At 44.3% G+C, this 21,739-nt stretch overlaps 1 protein-coding gene across 7 annotated transcripts in view; it reads left to right on the top strand.

Annotated features, from left to right (window-relative positions):
• MYOM2 (myomesin 2) overlaps nt 1–21,739 on the top strand; it is a 419,263-nt gene that overhangs the window by 109,968 nt on the left and 287,556 nt on the right. For all 7 annotated transcript variants that reach the window (XM_044289251.1, XM_044289247.1, XM_044289250.1 and 4 more), the window contains 4 exons: nt 15,095–15,273; nt 16,330–16,444; nt 19,197–19,353; nt 21,329–21,435. In XM_044289251.1, the coding sequence (XP_044145186.1) occupies nt 15,095–15,273; nt 16,330–16,444; nt 19,197–19,353; nt 21,329–21,435 (558 nt within the window). The remainder of the gene's footprint in view (nt 1–15,094; nt 15,274–16,329; nt 16,445–19,196; nt 19,354–21,328; nt 21,436–21,739) is intronic.

Raw genomic sequence — 21,739 nt, forward strand, 5'->3', positions numbered from 1 at the left:
GGCAGCATTAGAATAATGGCTGAAGCAGGTGGCCAGAAGAAACAGGTCTTTTTTCACAATGTTTTGGTATGTCACCCAGAATGATCTAGTCTGATGCATCAGGCACTGGTGTGTGGAAATCCTGGCTGATCCATGCCTGATTCCTCTTTACAAAGTCTCTCGATATTTTGGGTGGAAAGGCAAGTTCACTTTGAGGTAACTATACCCCCTGCCACACTAAACAGCCACTGTGATGCCACACTACTGGCTGGGCAGGAAAACTTGTCCAGGGCATAATCGGTCTGTTGCGACCACAAATCATGTTTGGCTTCCCAGTAGTCCAGGGAATCTTGGATCTGGGGTGGCAGAGTGCAATCCAGGTATGCCACTACCTGCTGGTTCAGGTTATGCTCCATGTCCTCCTGCTGCTGCTGGATGGTTTCTTCAGTAGGCGTGTGAAGAAAAGTGCTCATTAGAGACTCCATACTTAAGTTGCTGGTGATGGAGCTGGTGCTGCTCCTTCCACTCCCATCCAGCAGTAGCACAGCGGGTCCCCCCGGTCAGACGATCATGAGGATGGGCAATGGCGCACATAGGCAGCAGCCAACTGATGTCTCGATAGTAGTTGAGATTATCCTTCCTCTCAGCAGGTGGAAAATAAGGCCCCTATTTTGGACCATTAGCGAGGGTCTAACATGGTGGAGAGACAGTAGTCATCCCTCTGCCGAATGGTGATAATATAGCTGTCACTACGCAAGCAACTCAGCATGCATCTGGCCATTTGCACAAGGGACTCGGAGGGGTTCCCTGCCTCCATCCCAACTGCATACTATCACGGTATGGCGGGGTCATCTGCCTGGCCTTTCTCATCACCCTACAGCTCCTCCTGCTCCTCTCCTGTCACTTGTGCAGATAAACCACCCATCTCTGTATACATTGCTTGTGTGTGAATGTCCTCCTCTTCCTCCACCAGTTTAGTCCCCACAGGGCTCAGGTGGCCATGAAATGTAGGCGCCACATCTCCTGTCCCATTATGAGCCAGATTTATTAGCATCTACTCCAAGAAGTGAAGTAGTGGAATGATGTTCATCCCGTTGTCCTAGCGAATGACAAATAAAGTGGCCCCCTCAAAGGGCCTGAGCAAACGGTAGGTGCCACGCATAAACTGCCAATGGCTAATGTTGAAGTTACACAGGGGAGTGCTTCTGTTCGCTGTATCATCAAGAAATTGTTTACGGTCTTCCTCTGCTCATATAGTCCGTCCAACACGTAGAGGGTGGAGTTCCAACGGGTGGAAACATCACATACGAGGCAGTGGTGGGGAACGCTGTTCTGCCTTTGCAGCTCAAAGAGGGTGAGTTTTGCAGGGTAGGAGTGGCTGAAGTGCATGCAGTTTCCTGGCCATTTTCAGGATGTCTTGCAGTTGGGTGGGAGATTTCAGGAACTGCTTTACAACCAGATTAAATATGTGGGCCATGTAGGGCACATGGGTCAGCCCTCCTTCACGCAGTACCGGCACAATGTTCTTCCTGTCATTGGTGACATGGTTCCGATCTTCAGTTGGCAAGGAGACAGACAGGATTTGATTTCCTCTTGAAGGATGCGGGGCAAATTCTCCCTGGTGTTACTTTGTTCGCCCAGGCAAACCAATTGCAGAACAGTGTGACACAGCCGTGGTCTGAACAGGTGGTATGCTGGAGGAGCACTGTGAATTGTGACTGCAGTGGAGGCTGAGGACAAGATTGAGGAGGAGGAGGCAGGTAGGACATTGGAGCAGAACTCACAGCTTTAGAACGTTGAGGCGACAGTGCCGTCACCTGGCCAAGTTGCTGGTGTGGCTGGGCAGGAACCACATTTACCCAGTGGGTCGTAAAGAACATATATTGCCCTTGACCGTAGTTATGGCTCCACACGTCGGCGCTGCCGTGAACTTTAGCAGACACTGACGGGCTCAAGGACTGGCCCACCTTCTTCTCAACATACGTGTGCAGGGCTGGTACAGAGAAGTAGTGATGGCTCGGCACAAGCTATCAGTTCTCTGCACGGTGCAGAGTCAACCACATGGAAAGGGAGGGACTGTAGTACGAGCAACTTGGCCAGGAGCATGTTCAGCTTCTGCACCATTGGATGAGTGCACGCATACTGTTGTCCTTTTGCAATTGCTGCGGTGATAGATTGCTGGTGAAATGAGTGAAAAGGAGTAGGAGCATTAGGACCAGTAAATGATGACAAGGAAACACAGTTACCTTTTGCTGATGTGGTGGAGCCTTGACTGCTGGAGAAGGGGTGTGGGCCACTGGGAGATGCAGCAGACCTCATACTGCTGTCACCCTGCTGACTCACGGCCATGGTACTACCCAGCTGTCTCATGCACAAGCTGCCACCCTCATTCCCTAATGAAAAAGATGCCCCCTCTTCACCTGGCTCTAACGTGCAATCGGCTACATCATCATCCACTACTGTCTGCACGTTACTGATGTCACCCTCACCAGTCTCAGGGCCACGTGCCTGACCTCTCAGAACACCTGCTCCCTCATGTCTTGCCCGCCTACCGGAGGAAGCAGCGGATCTCTTCTCCAAATCAGGGCTGGGCAGTAGCTGTTCCCTGTCCTCAATAAGCTCGTCCTCGCTAAAAAGCGGAGCGGAGCCGACAGTGTACAACACTTCCTGAGCAGAAGGAACAGAAAATGAAAGAGGCAGGTTTAGGACAGGTGGGGGCAGAGCGCTTGTTCCTGGGCCATGCCAACTTAGCATGCTGTCTGAGTAACCCACCGACTCTTGGCTGGGGGTGATTGATGTCAGTTGAGATGATGTTGAAGACCGAGTCAACCATTCAAGGACATCTGGGTGGCTGGTCAAAACACAACCGCTGGATGAAACTGGCACCTCTGACCTGTCACTGCGACTGCTGTTACTAACCTCCTCCTTCTTCTGCTGCTACTTCTGCCAGCTCTAGACACATTTTTGCCACTTCTTAGAAGGACCTGGCACCTGTCTGTCAGACATACTGTACCAGTAACTGTGAGTGTAAAATATCAGTAGTGTCAGGCTGCAATTTCACCCCAGAAACAAGGATTAATTCATTTACTTATGTATAAAAGAACATGAACAGCCCACAATCTGTAGTATCAGGCTGTAATTTGAATCAAGGATTAACGTATTTACTTATGTATAAAAGAAAGTGCTCCCCCTCAAAATTAGTAGTATCAGACCGCAATTTCACCCCAATTAGACAATCAAGGATTAACAGATTTACTTATATTTAAAAAACATGATTCCCCTCAAAATCTGTAGTATCAGACCGCAATTTCACTGCAATAACAGAATCAAGAATTCATGGAATAGTTATGTTTAAAAGAACGTGAACACCCTAAAATCAGTAGTATCAGGCCATGATTTCACCTAACTTACACAATTAAAGATTAACAGATTTACTTATGTATAAAAGAATGTGAACCCCCAAATCTGTAGTATCAAGCCGCAAATTCACCCCAATTACACAATTAAAGATTACCGGATTGATTTATGTATAAAATAACGTAAATACCCTAAAAAACAGTAGTATCAGGCTGCTATTTCACCTAATTTACACAATTCAAGATTAACAGATTAACTTTTGTATAAAAGAATGTGATCCCCTTGAAATCCCTTAGACCGCAATTTCACCCCAATTAGACAATTAAGGATTAACGGATTTACTTATATTTAAAAAAACGTGAGCCCCATCAAATTCAGTAGTACCAGACCGTAATTTCACTGCAATAACAGAATCAAGGATTAATGGAATTAGTTATGTATAAAAGAATGCAAACAACCTAAAATCAGTAGTATCAGAATGCTTTTTAACCCCAATTAGTGCAGGAAGGTGTAATAGAATAGCTCCTATTGGCCAGGCTTTACACTGTTCTATTGGCCCCTGCTCTCTTCCTATAGTGTGGATAATGCCTCTCTATTATATCTCAAAGCTGTCCCTGAACTGTTCAAAGGTAATATTTAGTAAATAAAGTATTTCCTCATCACTGTCCCTAGTGCCTGTGACATCTCTCCCTGCTCTAAGTTCACTCGAAAATGGCAGAGACCGGTCAGGATGAGGCTTTTTATAGGGCTGTGACATCACAGGGGCTGGCTATCTGCTGATTGGCTGTCTACATGGTATTATGGGTAATCCCTCGATCCTGGGCTTGTTACTTCCTCTTACTTCCCTGTGACATCTCTCCCTGCTCTAAGTTCACTGGAAAATGGCAAAGACCGGTCAGGATGAGGCTTTTTATAGGGCTGTGACATCACAGGGGCTGGCTATCTGCTGATTGGTTGTCTACATGGTATTATGGGTGATCCCTCGTTCCCGGGCTTGTTACTTCATCTTTGTAGCATGTGCAGCATCCATTTTAGAAAAAAATCTGATTCGTTACCAAGAAGCGTGAGGAAATTCGACTTTGTGACGAATGACATTTTCCTCAAATTCGGATCGAATTCCACTTCATGAAATTCGATTCGCTCAACACTAGTAATACATTTGGAATAGAGCAATACCATCTATTTTTATCACATGGAGTAAAATGTACATCACATCACTGTGCACAAATATATTGTTATTAGTGTATGCACGTATCTACAAAATAATCTACTATATCAAACTGGTGTAAAGTAGAACTGGCTTAGTTGCCCATAGCAACCAATCCACCTTTCATTTTTGACTGCTCCTTTGGAAAACGAAAGGTGGAATCTGATTGGTTGCTGTGGGAAACTAGTTCTACTTTACACCAGTTTGATACATCTCTAAAAAGCTATCTCTGTCTCTGAGTATATTTCATAATGTCCTTGTGATACTGAAGTGAGTGATTATCAGTCAAACGTTTTGATCAAAATCTGACACAGCTTTTCATTTTTACTTTAACTTTGTAAATGTTCACATGATAAAAGATAATACGTAGTGCAATATCTATCATGAGGGGAACTTGAGGTCAGTTTTGCAGGAGTCCGTGTTACTGTAATTGTAACAAATGTATCAAATGCTGCACAATGTTTGATAAATTTGGGGCATCTTTAAAGGAAATGTGTCAACAATTTTTTGCTGTTAAAACCAGATAGCAGCACATTTCCTTTTTTCTAATCAGTTTTTATTTTCTGATAGCTGATTTATTTATTATTAATTCTGTTTTCTGAACATGATTATGGAGCAGCCATCTTGCCTGAGCTGTTCTTAACAGCATTTAGAAAGGATTAAGAAAATCACTTTACAACAGCCCCATGGACCATAGACACATTGGTCTGGAGGGGGACCTCATTCTATGGAGTTTTTTAGGCATTTTCTGTGACCGGAGTGTTCATTGTACAAGGAAAGTATAGATAAGCTTTGCAAATTACCTATTGTGAATGGTGCATTCTGTCTTAGGCTACTTTCACACTAGCGTTCGATCGGATCCGTTCTGAACGGATCCGATCATATTAATGCAGACGGAGGCTCCGTTCAGTACGGATCCGTCTGCATTAATAACTTAGAAAAAATTCTAAGTGTGAAAGTAGCCTGAGCGGATCCGTTCAGACTTTCAATGTAAAGTCAATGGGGGACGGATCAGCTTGAAGATTGAGCCATATGGTGACATCTTCAAGCGGATCCGTTCCCATTGACTTACATTGTAAGTCTGAACGGATCCGCTCGCCTCCGCACGGCCAGGTGGACAGCTGAACGCTGCAAGCCGCGTTCAGCTGTCCGCCTGTCCGTGCGGAGGCGAGCGGAGCGGAGGCTGAACGCCGCCAGACTGATGCAGTCTGAGCGGATCCGCATCCATTCAGACTGCATCAGGGCTGGACGGAGGCATTCGGGTCCGCTCGTGAGCTCCTTCAAACGGAGCTCACGAACGGACCTATGAACGCTAGTGTGAAAGTAGCCTTATCTATACACAGAGATTATATCATTACAGGCAGGATTAGAATGACAGATAAGAAGATAACTATAGTAAAGTAAGGCTACTTTCACATTAACGTTTTAAATTATTGAGATCCGTCATAAGATCTCAATAACGGAAGAAAATGCTCCAGTTTTGTACCCATTCATTGTCAAAGGGGACAAAACTGAACTGAACGAAACGGAATGCACCAAAATGCATTCCGTTCCATTCGGTTGCGCTCCCATCGCAGACAGAATAACGCTGCAAGCAGCGTTTTTCTGTCCACAATTTGGCGCGGAGCAAGACGGATCCGTCCTGACACACAATGTAAGTCAATGGGAACGGATCGATTTTCTCTGACACGATAGAAAACGGATCCGTCCCCCATTGACTTTCAATGGTGTTCATGGAGAGGCTCCCGCCTTGATTTAAGAAAACCTGCAAAAGATCCTTCATCACACCCCCCTCACCCATTCTTCAGAACCTGATGTCACCACCAAAAATTAATCCCCACCCACAATGCCCTGACTCATGCATCTTTATCTGCACTACTTTATTAAATAGAAAGATGGATGGCCCTCGATAGAAAACAAGGAAGTTTACCTTTTGTGTCTCCCCCTATTTCCTCATAGACTGTAAGTAGTGTTGAGAGAACCCGAACTGTAAAGTTCAGGTCCGTACCGAACTTTACAATTTTTGGTACCCAGACCCGAAGCCTAACTTTGCCGGAAAAGTCCATGCTTGAGTTCGGTGTTCGGGCATTTAATAAAGCTTGTTGAAAGGCTGCAGGGCAGCCAATCAACAAATTTTTAAGCTGTGTGCCCTTAGAAGCCATCACAGCCATGCCTACTAATGGTATGGCTGTGATTGGCCGGTGCATCATGTGACCCAGCCTCTATATAAGCTGGATCACGTGTTGCACCGCCCATTTTTCCGCCCATCTTAAGTTAATCCGTCTGTTAGTTAGGTGCATGTCATATACCCATTTATTGTGTGAAGTACACCTGCACTGCATACGTGACAGGGAAATTGATATAGTTAATACGTCTGTTAGTTAGGTGCACGTCATATACCCATTTATTGCGTGAAGTACACCTGCACTGCATACGTGACAGGGAGAATAATATAGTTAATCCGTCTGTTAGTTAGGTGCACGTCATATACCCATTTATTGCGTGAAGTACACCTGCACTGCACGTGACAGGGAAATTGATATAGTTCTTCCATCTGTTAGTTAGGTGCATGTCATAAACCCATATAGGCCTCATGCACACGACCGTTGTTGTGTTCCGTTCCGCAAAATGGGGTTCCGTTGTTCCGTGATCCGTTTCCGTTTTTGTTTCTGTGTGTCTTCCTTTATTTTTGGAGGATCACCAGACATAAAAGAAAGTAAAAAAAAATCTAAGTCAAGTTTGCCATGCAAATGATAGGAAAAAAACGGACGCGGATGACAATCTTGTGTGTCTCCGCGTTTTTTCACGGACCCATTGACTTGAATGGGTCCGCGAACCGTTTTCCATAAAAAAATAGGACAGGTTATATTTTTTTGACGGACTGGAACCACGGATCACGGACGCGGATGACAAACGGTGCATTAGCCGAGTTTTCAACGGACCCATTGAAAGTCAATGGGTCCGCAGAAAATCACAAAAAACGGAACAACGGACACTGAATAAAACAACGGTCGTGTGTATGAGGCCTTATTGTGTGAAGTACACCTGCACTGCACGTGACAGGGAAATTCAGATGGTTAATCCGTCTGTTAGTTAGGTGCACGTCATATACCCATTTATTGCGTGAAGTACACCTGCACTGCATATGTGACAGGGAAATTGATATAGTTAATACGTCTGTTAGTTAGGTGCACGTCATATACCCATTTATTGCGTGAAGTACACCTGCACTGCATATGTGACAGGGAAATTGATATAGTTAATACGTCTGTTAGTTAGGTGCACGTCATATACCCATTTATTGCGTGAAGTACACCTGCACTGCATATGTGACAGGGAAATTGATATAGTTAATACGTCTGTTAGTTAGGTGCACGTCATATACCCATTTATTGCGTGAAGTACACCTGCACTGCATACGTGACAGGGAGAATAATATAGTTAATCCGTCTGTTAGTTAGGTGCATGTCATATACCCATTTATTGCGTGAAGTACACCTGCACTGCATACTTGAAAGGGAAATTGATATAGTTAATCCGTCTGTTAGTTAGGTGCACGTCATATACCCATTTATTGCGTAAAGTACACCTGCACTGCATACGTGACAGGGAAAATAATATAGTTAATCTGTCTGTTAGTTCAGTGGGTGACCTCAAAGAATGAGAAGAGCATCAAATAAGGGACGTGGCCCTGGTCGTGGTGCTGCTGGGGTTGGTGGAGCTCCTGTTGCAGGGAGAGGATGTGGTTGATCTGTGCCAGCTACACGCCCAAATGAAACACCTTCCTCAGGCGCACGTAGGCGACAGAACGTTCAGCGTTATTTTGTAGGCCCGAACAAGTAGAGGCGGTAGTAGATTGGGTGGCTGACAGTGCCTACAGTTCCTTCACATTGTCTCTCACCCGGTCCTCTGCTGAAAGTGCAGAATTGGCACCTGCAGCCCATGGTCATCTGTCTTTCACCTCACCCCCTTGCAAACCAGCCAAGCAGTCTGAGCCCCAAGTCATGCAGCAGTCTCTTATGCTTTTTGATGACTTTGCTGGCAGGATTTCCGAGGGCTGACCACATAGCCCTGCTTCAGAAGTGGAAGAGATTGAATGCACTGATACCCAACCACTTATGTTTCAGGATGTGGACATGGGAGGACCACCGCAACACATCCCTGATGATGACAAAACACAGGTGCCAACTGCTGCGGCTTTCTGCAGTGTACAGACTGACAAGGAGGGCAGGGGTAAAGAGTGGGTGGAAGATGATGTGGAGGATAATGAGGTTCTTGAACCCACATGGAATCAAGGTCATGCAAGTGACTTGTGCAGTTCGGAGGAAAGGTGGTGGTCACACAGCACCAGCCGCACAGCAAAAGAGGGAGCAGTGTGCAAAAGCAGAGTGGCCATCCCCTAGCCAGTATGCCTGCTACTGCCCACCGCACCCAGGGACTGAGCACACCAAAGGCAGCTCCAAGGAGTTCCTTGGCGCGGCAGTTCTTCAGACAATGTGCTGACGATAAAACGCGAGTGGTTTGCACGCTGTGCAAACAGATCCTGAAGCGAGGCATACATGTTCTAAACCTGAGCACCACCTGTATGACCTAAATGCAAAGCATGAGCTGCAGTGGAGTAAACACCTCAAAAACAGTGAAAGATCTCAGGCTCCTCTTGGACCCTCTTCTGCTGCAATCTCGACCTCTTCCTCCCCCTCTGGAGTGACAATGGCACCTGCCACCCCACAAACAGACGATGTGACAGCAACTCCACCACGTCCGTCACCAGGCATCTCTACAATTTCCAATGGAAGCGTTCAGCTGTCCATCTCCCAAACACTGGAGAGAAAGAGGAAGTACCCTCCTACCCACCCGTGATCCCTGGACCTGCATGCCAGCATTTCAAAATTCCTGGCCTTTAAAATACTTTCATTCTGTATGGTGGAGACAGAGACTTTAAAAAAACTTGGCGGTGGCTGTCCCACAATACGTGGTTCCAAGCTACCACTACTTTTCCAGGCAAGCCATCCCCGCCCTGCACAATCAAGTGGCAGACAAAATTAGGTGTGCACTGTGCAATGCCATCTGTCGCAAGGTCCACATAACCACCGATACGTGGACCAGTAAGCATAGGCAGGGACGTTATATCTCCCTAACTGCACACTGTGTAAATGCAGTGGCGGCTGGGCCTAAGGTGGATAGCAGTTTGGCGCATGTCCTTCCACCACTGAGGATTGCAGGACGTTTCTCTTTGCCTCCTGTTGCCTCCTCCTCCTACTCCGCTTCCTCCTCTACCACCTCCTCATCTGGTCAGCATAACACCTTCACCACCAACTTCAGCACAGCCAGGCGGAAATGACAGCAGGGTGTTTTGAAACTCATCTGTTTGGGGGAAAAACCCCACACCACGCAGGAGCTTTGGACGGGCATGGAACAGCAGACCAATGAGTGGTTGGTGCCACTGAGCTTCAAGCCCGGCCTGGTGGTGTGCGATAATGGCCGAAATCTCGTAGCAGCTCTGGACCTAGCCGATTTGACGCACATCCCTTGCCTGGCAAATGTGCTGAATTTGGTGGTGCAGAGGTTTCTGAAAAATTACCCCGATATGTCAGAGCTGCTGCAGAAAGTGCGGTCCGTCTGTGTGCGCTTTCGGAATTCTCACCCTGCTGCCGCTCACCTGTCTGCGCTTCAGCGTAACTTTGGCCTTACTGCCTCATATGCAACGTGCCCACAAGGTGGAACTCCACCTTGCACATGCTGGAGAGACTATGCGAGCAGCAGCAGGTGATAGTGGAGTTTCAGCTGCAGCACACACGGGTGAGCTGCTCTGCGGAACAGTACTACTTCACCACCAACGAGTGAGCCTCCATGCGGGACGTATGTGCTGTGTTGCGCTGTTTTGAGTACTCCACCAACATGGCCAGTGCTGATGACGTCGTTCTCAGCATTACTATCCCACTTCTATGTCTCCTTGAAAAAATACTTTGGCCGATGATGGAAGAGGATGTGGCACAGGAGGAAGAGGAGGAGGAAGAGGGATCATTTCCACGGTTATCAGGCCAGTCATTCACAAGTGGCTCAGAGAGTGGATTCCTGCACCAACAGAGGCCAGGCACACAATTGTCCAGCCACAGTACAGTTCTGGAGGATGAGGAGGAGGAGGATGATGATGAGGAGGAGCCGTGTTCACAGCAGGGTGGCACCCAAAGCAGCTCATGGGCATCACTGGGGCGTGGCTGGGGGGATACAGAGGACACAGACGATACACCTCCCACAGAGGACAGCTTGTCGCTGCCTCTGGGCAGCCTGGCGCAAATAAGCGAGTACATGCTGCAGTGCCTGCGCAACGACTGCCAAGTTGCCTACATTCTAACCAGTGCTGATTACTAGGTAGCCACCCTGCTGGATCCCCGCTACAAGGACAACGTGCCGTCCTTAATTCCATCACTGGAGCGTGATCGGAAGATGCGCGAGTACATGCGCACGCTGGTAGACACACTGCTGATGGCATTCCCACCTGACACCGAGGGCTCAGTGGAAGCACAAGGCGAAGGCAGAGGAGGAGAAAGAAGTCGCCAACACAGCTGGGGAACTGCCAGCACCTCAGAAGAGAGGGTTAGCATGGCCGAATTGTGGAAAAGCTTTGTCAGCACGCCTCAACAACCAGCACCACCAGCTAATACGGAATGTCTTAGCAGGAGACAGCATTTCAGCAACATGGTGGAACAGTACGTGTGCACACACCTACACTGATGGGTCTGCCGCATTCAATTTCTTGGTCTCCAAATTGGGCACATGGCCTGAGCTTGCCCTTTATGCTTTGGAGGTGCTGGCCTGCCCTGCGGCCAGTGTATTGTCCGAACGCGTGTTCAGCACGGAAGGGGGGGTGTGTAATCATAGACAAGCGCAGACGCCTGTCCACAGCCAATGTGGACAAGCTCACGTTCATTAAAATTAACCAGGCATGGATCCCACAGGACTTGTCCGTACCTTGTGCAGAATAGACAAGTATAGCGGCCGCAGCCAGCCAATGTTATACTCCAGCGCACTTTCTCTTTGTTTTCTTTTTTATATTTCCCAATGTTTTGTCTTCCCAAATTGGAAATAAAAAAAAATACAAAAATTAATAAAAAAATGCAAAAATAGTGTTGGCTACCTCCTCCTCCTCCACCACCGCTTCCACCTACACCGCCATGTCCACCGCCTCCTGAACCTCCTACTCCACTTTGACCTCTGCCTCCTAATTCCCGAACCCGAACTTTGCAGCAAAGTTTGGCCAAACCTGGCAAACCCAAACTTCCAGGTGTTCGCTTAACCCTAATTGTAAGCTCTTACGAGCAGGCCCCTCACTACTAGCGTTTGAATAACGTATTAGTGTGTAACTCCGTTATATCTAATTCATTTAGTACATGTATCCTCTAAATTGTAAAGTGCAGAATATGCTGGTTCTATATAAAGGAGGATTATTATCATTATTCAGCTTGATCTAACCTGTTGTTCTCTGTTCTCCCTGACTACAGCCAGCCTAATGCTTGTATGTGTGGCAGCTTTGTCTCCCAATCCCTCGATGCAGATGCATGCTGGGCCTGTGGTTGACTTTAAACCATTCAACTACAAGGACACTTTACTGTAGAATGCACATGAGGCCTGACTGTAAAAGTTAATAACATTTTCAAATGCATGCTGGGCTTGGTCAAGCATACATGAGTTATAGATGAGAGAGTAAAAAAAATCCCCTGCCAGATACCCCTGGTGTAAAACTTAAAATCTAAATGCCTAATCCTTATCTCCCTTGGCATGAAAATGGGATTGCTCCTATTCACTAGTGCAAATATTAGAATTGCAAATTTTAATCTCGAATATCGCCACTTTGAGAATTTGCGAAGATTTAGAATATAGTGCTATACACTCACCTAAAGAATTATTAGGAACACCTGTTCTATTTCTCATTAATGCAATTATCTAGTCAACAAATCACATGGCAGTTGCTTCAATGCATGTAGGGTTGTGGTCCTGGTCAAGACAATCTCCTGAACTCCAAACTGAATGTCAGAATGGGAAAGAAAGGTGGGCTACAACAGCAGAAGACCCCACCGGGTACCACTCATCTCCACTACAAATAGAAAAAAGAGGCTACAATTTGTACGAGCTCACCAAAATTGGACTATTGAAGACTGGAAAAATGTTGCCTGGTCTGATGAGTCTCGATTTCTGTTGAGACATTCAAATGGTAGAGTCCAAATTTGGCATAAACAGAATGAGAACATGTATCCATCATGCCTTGTTACCACTGTGCAGGCTGGTGGTGGTGGTGTAATGGTGTGGGGGATGTTTTCTGGGCACACTTTAGGCCCCTTAGTGCCAATTGGCCATCGTTTAAATGCCACGGGCTACCTGAGCATTGTTTATGACCATGTCCATCCCTTCATGACCACCATGTACCCATCCTTTGATGGCTACGTCCAGCAGGATAATGCACCATGTCACAAAGCTCGAATCATTCATACTGTACTAAAATGGCCCCCACAGTCACCAGATCTCAACCCAATAGAGCATCTTTGGGATGTGGTGGAACGGGAGCTTCGTGCCCTGGATGTGCATCCCTCAAATCTCCATCAACTGCAAGATGCTATCCTATCAATATGGGCCAACATTTCTGAAGAATGCTATCAGCACCTTGTTGAATCAATGCCACGTAGAATTAAGGCAGTTCTGAAGGCAAAAGGGGGTCCAACACCGTATTAGTATGGTGTTCCTAATAATTCTTTAGGTGAGTGTATATTCGTATTTGCAAATATTCTAGATTTTTTTTTCATCAGTAACCTCCCTTCTTGCTTGTGGGCCAATGAGAAGGCTGCAATGTCTTTGTCTGAGCTCAGCAACATCCCTAGCAACCAATAGGAAAGCTGCCTACCCCTTACTATATAAGAAGCTCCCCAGCAGCCATTTTCTGTAGTTTTATGGAGTTCTGAGAGAGACAGCAGTGTCATTGCTGAGCTCTGTGCTTTACTGTTTAATTACATTAGATAGTTAGTTAGGCTACTTTCACACTTGTGGCAGTATGATCCGGCGGGGAGTTCCGTCGTCGGAACTGCCCACCGGATCCGCCAATCTGCATGTGACTGAAAGCATTTGTGAGACGCATCCAGATGTGGATCCGTCTCACAAATGCATTGCAAGAACGGATCCGTCTCTCCTCTTGTCATGCGGACAGACGGATCCGTCTTGTATCTTTTTTCACATTTTTACTGCTCTGCGAATTCGCAGACCGGAAGGACTGACCCGGCATTCCGGTATTTTGAATGCACTAATGCATTCCTTAGGAAAAAAATGCTGGATCCTACATTCCGGCAAGTATTTAGTTTTTTCGCTGGTGATAAAACCGTAGCATGCTACGGTTTTATCTTTTGCCTGATCAGTCAAAATGACTGAACTGAAGACATCCTGATGCATCCTAAACGGATTGCTCTCCATTCAGAATGCATGGGGATATACCTGATCAGTTCTTTTCCGGTATAGAGCCCCTAGGACTGAACTCTATGCCGGAAAAGAAAAACGCTAGTGAGAAAGTACCCTTAGTTAGCTCATATATATAATACAGATAGTTAGTGGGAGATAGTCAGTGTAGGTTAGATAGTGATATAGATTAGCTGATAGGTTCCAGTGCAGGGTGTTAGGTAGTGTGATAGGAATTACTGTTTCTCTGCTGTCCATACATACATGCTACAGACATAGTGCTGTGATGTCACAAGTTCACAACAATAAATAGAGCACCAATCAGTAATATGTAGTCAGACCTGCTAAAATGTGATTTTGCACGTGTTGTGCAAAAATATAAGCATCATTATTGCTTATTTGCGCAATTGTAAATATATTGGAGCACTCTATCTGCATATAAAGCTATTGTATTGTTCTGCTGTGCCAGCCATTTTCTCCAGTCTCCGGAAACTTCTACCAGCTTGAAAAATATACCAACAGTGACCCACGCCTATATTGCGCACGCAATACGTGCATATTACATTGCCTATTTTTGCAATCAAGAAAATAATCACAAATTTTCGAATTTGCTACTATATGATGAATATTCGCCTAAATATTCACGAAATATTTTGAATTCGAATATTGCCCCTGCCGCTCATCACTACTATTCACATGCTAACAGTTACACTGTGAGGCCGTGGCCACTTTACTTGCTTGCTTTTACCCTGTGTCTCCAAGTAGCTCAGACCCACTTTCTACTCTCCTCCTCTTTTGAACCAATGACATCTATAACGGTCTGGTGGTTCCCTGCTGAAAAGTCCAGATCCCTTTATGGGGCTGAATACCAGTAAACCGCCAGGATAAAGACCTTAGGTCTAGTCCAAACTGAAACCAGTCAGATGGCACAGTGGTTCCACACCCACTGCCATGACATAGATTAGATGATTGGTTGAGATGACCAAAAATACAGGGCACATGTAATGCATATCGTTAAGCTTAGCAAGCTATTTCCGTTATAGAACTAAGCATTATTTGTTCTATTAAATCATATAATTGGTAGAATAATATATTTTCTATTTTGTCAATTAGGACCATCATATGACCTTACATTCTGTGAGGTCAGGAATACCTCCCTGGTGATACTCTGGAAAGAACCTGTTTATTCAGGAAATAGCCCCGTTGTGGGATATTTTGTAGAATATAAAGAACTTGAAGGAGAGGAATGGACAAGAGTGAATACAACTGCAACATCCAACCGTTACCTAAAGGTGAGTATTCATACAAGGTAGAAGCCTTGCTTATTTTGCGCAAAAAGCTGGCCATATTAGTTTTGTGTCTAAGACATTTTTTGCATCTCACGAGACAATGTCTAACAAAAGAGTGTGTCTTAGAGAAAATGGATGTGTCTTACTGAAAAAGGTGTGGTTTAAAATGTTTCAACATGCCCCAAAATTCTACCCAAATTCTTGGGCAAAATATTGGCATACAGAAAGGCAACCACAAGGTGGCAAAAGGAAAATTGTCTAACATGTCTAGCAATACCAAATGTACCATTCCACATGAGCCACTGTGATAAACTCGGCACATGTCCTGCTTGCCTGGTCTAGTATTTTCCAGTTTTCATCAACATCTTTTTAAAACCACCATTTTAAAGGTAGCTGGAATTTAGTTTTGTTTCATTTTATTTACCTTTATTGCCTCCATCTTTCGTTCTGGTGCTCTTTTTTATTTCCTGTAATGTTATGTCCATGGGTGTTTCAAACCAGCAACAGTGGCAGTGACATCTTCTAGTGCCTCCTTCTCTTGATTACTTGATGGACTCTGAGAATTCAGAGCTGGTAGTGATGATGCAGGGGAAGCCAAGTAAATCGGGCCCACCCATGGTACACAGAAAACCTCATTTGCATAAAAATTCTAAGAAACATTTCTCAGGAATAGAGGACCAGATTTTCACAAGAAAAGTATGGTTTTATTTTGGAGCACCTACCCTACATGGAAGTATACTTTGAAACTGATTTTGGAGGTGACAGTCTCCCTTTAAGAGAGTATTGATAAACCTGCTCCATTATTTCTGCATTATTAGCTATAATGCATAAGAGATAATGGCACACCAAACAGTAATAAAATACACATCCATAGTACTGTATTTTCATCTGTGTATATCTTCATTTATACTTGGATTTTACACCAGTCAAGCACAAGGACACTTTGCTTTAGAAAACAGATGAGGCCTGGCTGTAATTGTTAATAACATTTTGAAGTTAGTACTGTAAATCTTTCCTATCATATTGATTTAAATGTCATGTTTTTATTTTGATGTGAAGGTCAAGGAACTGGAAGAAGGCAAAACATATGTTTTCCAAATTCGTGCTGTGAATGCATCAGGCATTGGTAAACCATCTGACATTTCAGAGCCGGTACTTGTCCAGGCAAGACCAGGTAAATATGCAAGCATGCAAACAACTTTAAAGCTAAGAATTGTGAAGAATAGTTTTAAAAAATTGTCTGAGTCCTAAAGTATTACTCATTTTAGGATAGTGGGTGAACCAATATAAAAAAATTTTATCTACTATTTTTATTTTAGGCTGGGTTCATATCATGTTTTTGCCATCAATTTAATGTATACAAAAAACATATACGCTAAACAGATGCCTCAGACTGATGGCATACAGTGGCAGTGGAGTTCCATTGTAAAAAAAATCACATATGCGTTAATGTATGCATTTTTTTTACTAGACTGTGCATGATACAATAACGTGGTGTGCTACACTTTTGTATGTTTTTTCCCCCCAACGTATATGTTAAATGGATGGGAAAAAACGTAATATGAATCCACCCTTGATCATACACGTAGCACTGGTGTTGTAAAGCCCATATTGTATATCTCCTAAGATTATACAGCCATTTATCTCAAACTAAATATTTACCTTTAGCTCTGTTAAACTTCTCCAGGTCAAGAACATGGATTACATAGCCAATATTCATTTGAATAGACATCAAGTAATACCAGACTCCCCTTTAGTGGGTGCATGGAGCCCTCACTCCACTAATTGCAGTTGCAGGGATTTAGGCTACTTTCACATGTCCACTACTGCCTTCTGCCAGGCTGTTCCGGCATTGAATGCAGGGAATTGGCCAGACAAAGGCCACTACGTGCACTTCTGCCCAATTCACAGCATTTTTGTTGGATTGTGGGCTGGAGGGCATTCCAATTGCATCTGGCAGTGCCAGATCCAGAGAACTCCAGCAGGCCAGTTGCTAGGGTGAGATCATTATTAGAAGGAATTGTACATTCAGACTATTTTAGTAAAGTAACCATATCAATCTTGAAGCAGTTCATTGGGACTTAAAATGTTGGTGATGTATCCTCAGGATGGGTATCATATCCGACTTGTGTAACCTCAGCTATTGGAAGAGAAAAGTGGCCATGGTGCTCAGATTAGTGCTGTGGTCTCTTCCTCAGCCTTTGATGTCAATTCATCAGTCACAACTGAATGGGACTCAGCACTCATCCGAGAGCCACTGCCCAAAAGATGATCAGCGGGATTATCGAGAGACGAATCTTCACCAATCAGATATTGATGACCTTTTCTTAGAATAATGCCTCATTCACACATCAGTGTTCTGTCAGTGATTTCCATCAGTTAGGGCCCATTCAGACGGCAGTATGCTGTTCGCAAAAATGCGGATCCGATTTTTTTGCGGACAGTTTAGAGGATCAGTTTTTTTGCTGATCCATAGACTTCAATAGAGCCATGTCCTGATTTTCGCTGACAACTATAGGACATGTTTCTTCTTTTTGCTCAGCCGTGCAATGGAAGAAAAGGGCCCCATAGAATTAAATGGGACAGCATCTAATCCGCAAAAAAACGGATCTGCATTTCTGCTGACAGCATACGGCAGTCTGAATGAGCCCTGACTGTGAGCCAAAACCAGGTGTAGGTCTAAACAAAGAACAATGCAGCTCTATCCCTTATACCTTATGTCTGTGGTGGCTCCAATCCTGGTTTTGGCTCACAATCAAACACTGATGCGTGAATGAAGCTTAAAGGGGTTATTTGAGACTAAAAAATGCCCCCCATATGCCCCCATCTGTCATTGGCTGACCACTGATGTTTTCATCCCCGCACGGGGAGAAGCAGCAGCGGTGCGGGGACAAGGAGTGGCACAAGCAGCGGGGAGCAAAGTAAGTAGATTCAGCCAGGAATATGGGGGACATTTGTTAGTCTTGGATAACCCCTTTAAGTCTAAAATGTTTAAGTCCTGGAAGAAAATCCTTTAACTTATCTCAAGTTGTATTTCAGATCTAATTATCATCTTGAGAGGGGTGTATAGTCGGGGAGCATAGTAATGCTTATGGAATGACAATAAATGAACACTGATATTTAGTGTTCAGCGAAGATAATGAAAATTTGATTCGACTGCCTCGCTGAATCTTACAAAAAAATTTGCTTTGTGATGAAGTAGTGGGTGCAATTACAGGAAACTGCGATTGTGCTGCCCTCCATCATTGTACCCCTCAGATGATACGTTCATTGCTGATTGCGGCTTCTGACATTAATATTAACGACTATAATAAAAAAGTATATACTTACCTCATCCATTTAATAGCGAAGTGCCGAACGCCGCCATCTTGATTGAATATCCACCTCAAAATCTCACAGTTCATGATGACATCATTATGTCGGCCAGCGTGGTGATATCATGCCTCACCACGAACGAGATTTTGCGCAGGATCTTCAATAAAGATGGTGGAGGCAGTCTTTTCGCGCTCAAACGGATGAGGTAAGTATGATTTTTTTTTTACACCATTTCAGGAAAAATCGATTCATTACCAAGAGGCATGACAAATCAAATTTTCCCTTAAATTCGGATCGAAATCCTCTTCGGACACTTCGATTTGCTCAACAGTACTGTAGCATAGCAGATGACACCAACCAATATAAGTGCACCTTTAGAATATTGCCATTATAGTACATTCATTTTCAGATATTTATCTACAATTAAAAATGTAATAACTACTTAAATAGAGTGACATTTAGTGAAATCTCAAGAAATCATGCTATCTTAAGGATAAAGTTATCATTTACCTTGGAATTACTAAATAGAGGTTTTGTTCTACTAATGTCATTTTTGCTATTGTTACAGTTCGTGTTTTTGATGATTGTAACTACCGTTTGGAAAATTATAGGTGTTCAGGAGATTACTACAGGAGTGGATGAAGAAGGGAACATTTACCTTGCTTACAACTGTACTGAGATTTCTGAAGCTTCTCAGTTTACATGGGGCAAAGCCTATGAAGAAATCACTGATGATCAAAAATTCAAGACCGAAACTATTGGAGAAAAGTAAGTGTTTAGTCCCGTGTACATGATTTCATGGATAAACATCTTGATGCACTGATATGTCCTTGCCTTTCCACTTGACTGAAGACTTCCCGAGAGAAGTGGTGTGAGATGACCAGCTTTGATAATAAGAAAAAAGCTCTGGAAGTACACACAGTGCCCAACAAAGTTTGTCATCTTGTGCTAGCAATGGGTTATGTAGTATGGAGGCAGAGCATCTGACTGCTGTGATAGCCTTATACTGAACTCCTTCTCCTGTCCTGACATAAATCCACAGCATTTTCTAGCAGCCACCACTAGAGGGAGCTCCGTACATAGAGATGTTTACAAACTCTATTGATTTAATTGGTAACTGCATTAATTCCCTTAGTGGTGGCTGTAGGCAGCCAGTTTTATTATGTACTATATGAAAGAAAGCAGTCAACGTTATGAAGGAGATTTATCAATAATCTGCTGTATATGCATTGAGAATAACTATCATATTAATGAAATTCCAGTTTTTACAACATAGAAGTCTATACACCAAAAAGAATGAATGTCCCCCCCACTAGTAAAGAACAATAAAATACCAAAAATCTATATCTTTATTAAATTATGCAAATCGTGAAGATATAAAAACAGTGTCATACATGTGCAAGCAAAGAGGATACATTGGTACTGCAGTAAATGGTTATATATATTTAATGAGCTACATCCATCTCAATATAACGTCCCACTCTATCTCAGGATCACAATATTTATACAAAAATACGTATACAGTGCATAGTGCAAGTTGACATACTTAGTAAAAACAATACATGTCCCAAAAAGAGAATAGAACAAAAGGACAGCTAAACAAGCACATCGAATTAGATCACACACTAACAAGCCAGACTATAACCTGTAATAATCAAAAGCATACAGACCAAAGTGCCTCCAATCATGACGTACGTTTCACTATACAGCTTTCTCAATGTAGATGTCTGTAACAGCAGCTGCTGTGCGACGCTGTTCCCCTGCTTACCGCCGTGGTCCCGGGCGCCGTGTTCAGCGGTGATCTGCGGCCGGTGCTTCCTATTTATCGCTGCAGTCCTGGGCTCTGTCTGTGTGGGTACTGTTGTTCTAGGATCCGCTTCACAGTTTGCTCTCAGCCCTGGCCACAGCATGCTTGCTGTTTGTTTCCTGCAGCATTTTATAAGGGCCGGCGCGCATCATTTCCTGGGCTTTATGGGTTAGGTCATGTGACCTCGCTGACCTATCCTAGCCCTCCTGCACATATATAAGTGGCTCAGCCCCTTCCTAGATGCCTCAGTGTCAAGGTCCTTGTGTCCTGCTAAGGTTCCTGGTTTCCGCTAGTGTTCCTGTGTTCCTGACTCGTATCTGTATTCCTGGACTCTGCTACCTGTTAGATCCCTATCTGCTTGCCTTGACTCTCCTGTTGCCGAACTGGATTTCCTGATCTGTACCTGTGCCACCTGCCCTGACCTTTTGCCTGTCTGACTACTCCTCTGCCTCATCCTTTGATCCTGCACCTCTGGTACCTTTCTCAGGTACCTCCTGGTCTGCCTAGACCAGCTGCCTCATGTGCCTATCCTCCTCAAGGGGTAGCGACCTGGGGTTCCCCTCGGAAAAGTCTATCCCCACCATCAGGGGTACTGTGAAAATCCAGGGGTTCACTTAGACAACACCCTTAGAGGAGGTAGGACACGTGGCACAGTGGGTTCACACCCGCTGCTTCGTGACAAATTCCAGTAAGGTGGATAAGGCAAAGTGTGCATTTTTTAATTAAGCTTTTTCCTTCATCTCATAAAATAAAGGTACATTTGTCATAAATCTCATATTGCATATGCATACAAATTTTTGCTATAGTGCCTTATGAGATCTGTGAACTCCTCTGTGTGCTACCTATCTCGGGATATCTTAAACCAAGAGGAGAGGTAAGGCAGGACACATCTGTGTCCATGTATGTATAACTGTGTTTACTGTTTCTTTCTTCTAGCTCCAAAATATACTTTAAGAACCCAGACAAGGATGACTTGGGCACATACTCAGTGGCAGTTAGTGATACTGACGGCATTTCATCCAGCTATGTGCTAGATGCAGATGGTAAGAGGGTGAAAATTGTTATTTTTTATCAAAATATTTCAGAACTAAATCTAACATTCATGAAGATGTATGATCTGGTTTTGTTGGCATCTGATTGTTGCCTTTGACAGCAGGGCACAGGAAAAGTTTGAAAAGAATTGAACTGATGATGGCTGCACACTGAATGCAATGCCAAAAAATAATTGGCTTGGAACTGAAGAAGGATGCATGTGATTAGCGACTTAGTTCAATAAATCACAGGCTTGTCTCCTCTTCATCAAACTCCTTCCTGCTAAATTGCTGTGTAAAGCATTCATTTTACCAG

This window comes from Bufo gargarizans, chromosome 4 (assembly GCF_014858855.1).
Source record: "Bufo gargarizans isolate SCDJY-AF-19 chromosome 4, ASM1485885v1, whole genome shotgun sequence".
Lineage (NCBI taxonomy): Eukaryota > Metazoa > Chordata > Amphibia > Anura > Bufonidae > Bufo > Bufo gargarizans.